This window comes from Diplotaxodon limnothrissa, linkage group LG15 (assembly GCF_057381915.1).
Source record: "Diplotaxodon limnothrissa isolate DT_005_m linkage group LG15, D_limnothrissa_male_GT1.1, whole genome shotgun sequence".
NCBI lineage: Eukaryota > Metazoa > Chordata > Actinopteri > Cichliformes > Cichlidae > Diplotaxodon > Diplotaxodon limnothrissa.
In genome coordinates this window covers 36,078,648-36,084,647 of record NC_140610.1, presented here as the reverse complement: position 1 = coordinate 36,084,647, position 6,000 = coordinate 36,078,648, and the positions used below count along the sequence as shown (strand labels likewise).

The window sequence follows — 6,000 nt, the reverse complement described above, 5'->3', positions numbered from 1 at the left end:
TCTTTGAACATGCAGTGATATATTCGCTGGTCTGAAACTGGGCTACGCATGGTGTGAGATGCTGTGTGATTAAAGACCTGAAACAGGTGAGTCTCAGTGGGGTGTAAATGCAACTCTGCCGTTGTCTCACGTTTGTTATGGAAATATATTTGTAGCTAGGTGATTGTGCAGACCCCCAAAACTGGAGCTAAAAACGACGCTGTGCTCCAGAAGTCGTTTGAAATGTTATATTAAAACCAACCAGGGAGACAAACTCATGACAAAGTAATTACAAGGATGTGTAAAGGAGTGGAGTTGGATGGAGTTTATTGAATATATATATATATATATATATATATATATATATATATATATATATATATATATATGGCAGAGGTCAGAGGAAAAGGCACGTTAGAGAAAAAAAAAAAAAAAAAAAAGCTACACTGGTGTCTTTATACTTTATTCTTTTACAACAGTGGGAGTGATCATCTTGCGGAAGGAATAGTATTTGCATTCACTGGGTGGTTCAATGTCCATGGTGGTGGTGCTAATCTTCTCCTTCTTGAAGCCTGCTTCGACCAGATGAGGCACCTGGGTCTCCTGGAAATCATTAACGGGAGGGGAGAGAGACGGTCAGCGTGAGGCGTCTCACGGCGTTATCGGCCTCTAAAGAACGCTCCTGTTTATCATTAACCTTCCAGAGATTGCCTCAACCAATCCAGGTGCTGTGCTACACTGACGAATTAATCGAGTCCTAGACTCACAGGCCTGAGACGTGTTTATGAGTGGACCAACCGGTTCAATCTTCAGCTGATGTGCATTTAAAATTAAAATCACATTTTATGAATCAATAATTTATCATTTGTAAATCGTGTTGAAATTACACGCATCTGTTTTTTTATGTGCTCGTCCTCCTTTTGCAACATAGCGCTTGCAGATACTTTGACAGCAACAACGTTCCCGGTTCTGCACTGCTCGTTTTAAGCATATAATGCATTAGAAACTGATAGGCAACGCAATTATATCTCATTAAATGTCAGTATGTCTATTAGCAACTGCACCAACCTCAAACATTTTCTCAATGTTGTCGTATTTAGTCTTGAGCAGCTCGCCCCAGGAGGTCAGGTTGCAGTAGGTGAGGACACCACCGGGTTTCAGCAGCCTGTGAGCATGACCCTATAGAAGACACACACACACAAAAAAAAAAACAAAAACCCTCAGCCCTTCCTTGTGTGTAAGCATACAAGGCTATATGACCAAAGGCCTCTCCACACTACAGATGAACTGATCTCTTCAAACATAGGTCATTCAAATTGTTCTACTTTCTTTACTTTATTCCTTGTGTGTAACTTACTGTAAGTATTTACAAGTACACACAGGTAGGTTCAACTACCTACCTTGATGAAATCAAACTGGTGAGTGTGCCACGTCTCCTCTGACAGAGGGTATGTGTCATACAGGATACCTGAGAGAGGAGGACAGTGTGTTAGCAGCAGGTCAATCACACTTTTTAATGCATTTTTATCCTTTAACAAAAACAAAATATAACTCTTAAATATGAAAACAGCTTAAGCTTCATCTGTCTCACCATCAAAGTGGTTATCTGGCAGAGTGGGGACAACATTTTCCCAGAGGCCCTTCAGAGGGACGACCTGCAGCAACATTAATCAGCATGTAAGGCCAGGAACAGTAAAATTTACTATAAGCTAGTCCTGCATGCAGGTAGATCAGCTGATGTCTTAGTGTCCTATCGATTCATCAGACCTACTGACCTTGTGTGGCTGAGCCTTTGCCCAGTTCTCCAGGCGGCCAAAGACTCCATCGTTGCACTCGATGATCCAGTGCTCCTCAATGGGGAAAGACTCGAGTTTGGTGGCAGCGATGGCCATGCCGAAACCAATCTCCAGCACCCGACCGCCTACCAAAACATTCAAAACAGAAACAAAAGATGTTGCTAAAGATTCAGCAACTTGGCTGTCAAAGTATTTCTGCATAACTGCACAGATGTGCTGTCAAAATGTCTTTTCCAGCTAAGCTAGGTTAGGGGGAATCCATTATCATATTACCGTTTTTCTTACATGTGGTATCTTTACAGGACACGTCTGTGATAATTCTAGTACTGAAGTTGATTTTCATGATAACACTCAGACTTGTGGCTGAACAGAAAGGCCAAAGGGTTTAATTTCCTTTCAGAGTGGAATATAAATAGATGTGGGCTGAAGCCTTTTAGTTATTGCCTGACCCTTTCATAGGAGATTTTTTTTTGTATTTTTGAAGATCTATCAGAGGAGCTGAGTGTTATTTTCACACTTTTCAATGTATTCGTTTTTGTGTAGTCCCAGAACAATGTGTGCAGATGAGGTAAAAATATCTAAAAAAATATTAATAAAACTTAGTGAAAGTGAATGAAAAGTATCTGGGCTGTGCAAAATAAGATTTTTACTTGTATTGACAGGTGAAAACATAAGCGCTACTGTTCCACGTACAGGTAAAGTCATTTTGTAAAACAAGTGGTAAAGTTACAGTGTAAATGTAAAACAACCCCAGTCTAACAACGCTGTGCAATGTGCAATGGAAGTCACACTGATTAAAGCATGCATTCGTTAGAAGAACAATTTGAATCACCTAAACAAATAATAACACTTTCAAGTGTGAGAAAGTTGTGCAATTTTGCAAAATTCTGCAGACTGCTGTGTGCACATGTTGTCTGTGAGGTCATGTGGATCAGTCTATTTTCACATATAGCTAAAAGCGGATGACCCCCCCAGACTGATTTCTTGGCTCTGTCCCTGGAGTGAAGTAACAGCTGTTGTAGTACTCACCAGTACTGACCACACTGCCACATGTGCTCACAAGATCAGTAACCGTAAATGAAGAGAAAAGCTCTAATATGTGTGAAAACTCCATTCAAACTAAGTAACATGTATGTATAGTTGAAAAATAATATCAACATACATTTCCCCCTGTTTGGTTTTCTCCCACGTGATGTCATGATTTTTCATTCATCTGACCACAGTTTGTTTTCATATAGTATCCTTTGGATGGCATCTAAGTGTGTACAAATAGTACGTGTGTGCCTGCTGCGCCGACTCCATACGGTGCCTTCTGACTCCATTATCGGACAAACCGCATGACGCAGAGTACAGTGTCCGACAAAGGACAAGCCACTTCATACAAGTAACCGCTTTTACCTTTTGAGGCAGCAACAGTGGCCAGGGAGTGCATATACGGCGTCTCCCAGCGCTCCATTACAGGCTTTCCCATGATCTCCAGGTGCGTGTCGGCTTCATTGTAGCCCGCGCTAGCGTCGTGCCAGGTGGCCTTGCAGTCCTCTCCCTTTGAGAATATGGGCTGAGCAGAGGTGGTCATTTTGTTTTGATGCAGTTCGGCTCTGGTGAACGGTTTGACAGGCCGGGTCTCCACACAGAAGGAGGGGAAGGCGGGAGGTCGCGGTTTATATCTGGGTTAAAGTGCTGACTCGACGGGAGTTTGAGAGTTTGGAGTGCGCACACACAAGAGCTCCCAAGATCCTCTGACAACAAGATGTTTCACTCACTGGGAAATAAACCTAAGGCCTGGGGGCCAGAATCGGTCCAACAGGGACTCCCTTTGGCCACCGGCTTTGGAAACTGCAAATGAGGACATATATTTTGGACTTCTTTTTTTTCTTATAACGTTTACAGCTTTTTCTGCTGATCAAGATCCACCAAGGTAGGGGTGTCCAACTCCAGGCCTCCAGGGCCGGTGTCCTGCAGGTTTTAGATCTCACCCTGGGTCTACACCTGAATCATTACCAGGCCTCTGGAGAACTGCAAGACATGTTGAGGAGGTAATTTAGCCATTTGAATCAGCTGTGTTGGATCAAGGACGCATCTAAAAACTGCAGGACACTTGCCCTCGAGGCCTGCAGTTGGGGACACCTGCACCAGGGTATCCATACCACACCAAAGTAATTAAGTCGTAGATAAACAAATGATAGAGATATTTTTTGTTTTTCTTTATCATTTTAGAAATGCATGTTTTTCACAGTGGATCCAAAATGGAAAAAATAGCACTTTATCTTCAAATTAAGAAAACCCTTCTGTTTTACAATTACAGTCAGGACCAAGGGTGTCCAACTCGAGGGCCGGTGTCCTGCAGGTTTTAGATGTCACCCTGGGTCAACACACCTGAATCAAATGGTTAGTTTATTACCAGGCCTCTGTAGAACGCCAAGACATGTTGAGGAGGTTATTTGGCCATTTAAATCAGCTCTGTTGGATCAAGGATACATCAAAAACCTGCAGGACACCGGCCTTTGAGGCCTTGAGTTGGACATCCTGGTCTAGACAATAAGCTAGCAGAAGTTTTTCTGTAATTTGACACATGAATTTCTTAGAATTTAAGTTCAAAGAGCCATGCTGATGGATTTATTTTTTATTTACTACAGCAGCATTGTAGAAAAACTGAGACGTACTACTGAAACTCATCTTTGTTTTCTCATATTAACATGTCTATCTAAATGTGTAGTTAAACTAACCCCTAGAACCGGATTTCCTTTTCTGAAACCTCAGCATGTCTCAGTTTGAATATACAGATTTATTTACACATACTGGAAGCTTTTTGGTTTCAGTTTGTAATTCAAGTAGTACTGAGTAGTGTTTGGGGTTGAACAGGCTTTGTTTGAATGCAAGTTAACAGTCCATGCTGAGGGGAAAAGCACTTGTAGAAATACAATCTCGAAACCTTCCCCCATAATCTGGGGATTATTTAGTTTGTAGTCACAGTTTTTTTTTCTGTACATGTAAATAATGACTAATACATGAAAGTGCAATCCCTACTCTAAACAGGTTACTATAAATTTTATAGTAATGTAAGTTACCAGAAATTACAGTACGATTGTTTTTTTTTTTGTTTACAATAAAATTGACAGCAGCATTGACACGCACCATTTGAGGAAAGGAAATAGAAATAATAAATGTCATAAAACAAGGTTTTGATGCAGCGCTTTTCCACCACACTCAGCCAGGCAGATATTGTGATATTGTTATTCAGCAGCACACACTTAACATTAAATCTAATTTCCAAAAGCAGCGATAAACCTGTGGGATCCCTTGGATCTAGAATTATCAGCAGAGTGAGAGGTGTTTGTTTTGCTCTGCTCTCTAAATGGACATGCTGAAGTTAACCATTGCCATTTGCTCTTAATCACAAATGCTGCACATTGGCTCCTGTTGCACAACATTGGAACAGTTCAGTCAAAGGGATAAGCAGATTAAAAGCCACTACTCTAAGAAGTAGTTAGGCCTTTACTCCTGCATTGCAAACAGTGTACTATTATAAATGTGAGCTTAATATTTGTTTCGCATCCTTCAAATGATCAAGTAAATACACTTCCCCAGATGTTTTGCCAGCTCTGCTCACAAACTCAAACACTGCAGGAGCTCTTTTTCAAATAGTACTCACATGTTGCCGTTGTGGGGCGATCATGGCTCAAGAGTTGGGAGTTCGCCTTGACCGTTATACATTTGATTGATTTGATTTTTATTGATTAGCATTCAAATATCTCAGTGAAAACAGAACAAAGATCTACCACAAAGCAAGAAAGCATGAGACAAGGCTAATCAAAAGGTATTGGCTGAAGCATTTGCTTATTACGCCAACCATAACACCACCAGTCAGTGCACCACCCTGAGGTGCACTGACAGAGGCGAGGCTGCCGGACACTGGTGCCACCAGGCCCTCTGACCACCACCACCAGTAGGCAACGGGTGAAGTGTCTTGCCCAAGGACACAACGACCAAGACTGTCCAAGTAGGGTCAGTGCACCCCAGGGTGGCTGTGTAGCTTGCCATCACCAGTGTGTGAATGTGTGTGTGAATGGGTGGATGACTGAATGTGTAAAGCGCTTTGGGGTCCTTAGGGACTAGTAAAGCGCTATACAAATACAGACCATTTACCATTCCACTGGAGCTTTGATGTTATGACTGACAGAATATTGTGTCCAAAACACAACTCCATATGCGTTATGTATGTGTT

General features: G+C 41.8%; 1 protein-coding gene across 1 annotated transcript; it reads right to left on the bottom strand.

Moving 5' to 3' along the window:
- Positions 1-374: 374 nt before the first annotated feature.
- gamt (guanidinoacetate N-methyltransferase) lies at positions 375-3,434 on the bottom strand. Its single transcript, XM_085372156.1, has 6 exons — positions 3,174-3,434; positions 1,755-1,900; positions 1,571-1,634; positions 1,380-1,447; positions 1,048-1,158; positions 375-582 (listed from the first exon to the last, which is right to left on the bottom strand). The coding sequence occupies exons 1-6, from the start codon at positions 3,349-3,351 to the stop codon at positions 442-444; spliced, it is 708 nt and encodes a 235-aa protein (XP_085228282.1). The 5' UTR covers positions 3,352-3,434; the 3' UTR covers positions 375-441.
- Positions 3,435-6,000: the final 2,566 nt, after the last annotated feature.

What these genes read in the sequence shown, in the direction of transcription:
- gamt (XM_085372156.1), bottom strand. Translation starts at nt 3,351, where the DNA reads ATGACCACCTCTGCTCAGCCCATATTCTCAAAGGGAGAGGACTGCAAG. An exon ending in ACCAGTTTGATTTCATCAAG is followed by an intron (nt 1,159 to 1,379) that starts GTAGGTAGTTGA and finishes TGTCTTCTATAG; the next exon opens with GGTCATGCTCACAGGCTGCT. An exon ending in ACATTGAGAAAATGTTTGAG is followed by an intron (nt 583 to 1,047) that starts GTTGGTGCAGTT and finishes AATGATTTCCAG; the next exon opens with GAGACCCAGGTGCCTCATCT.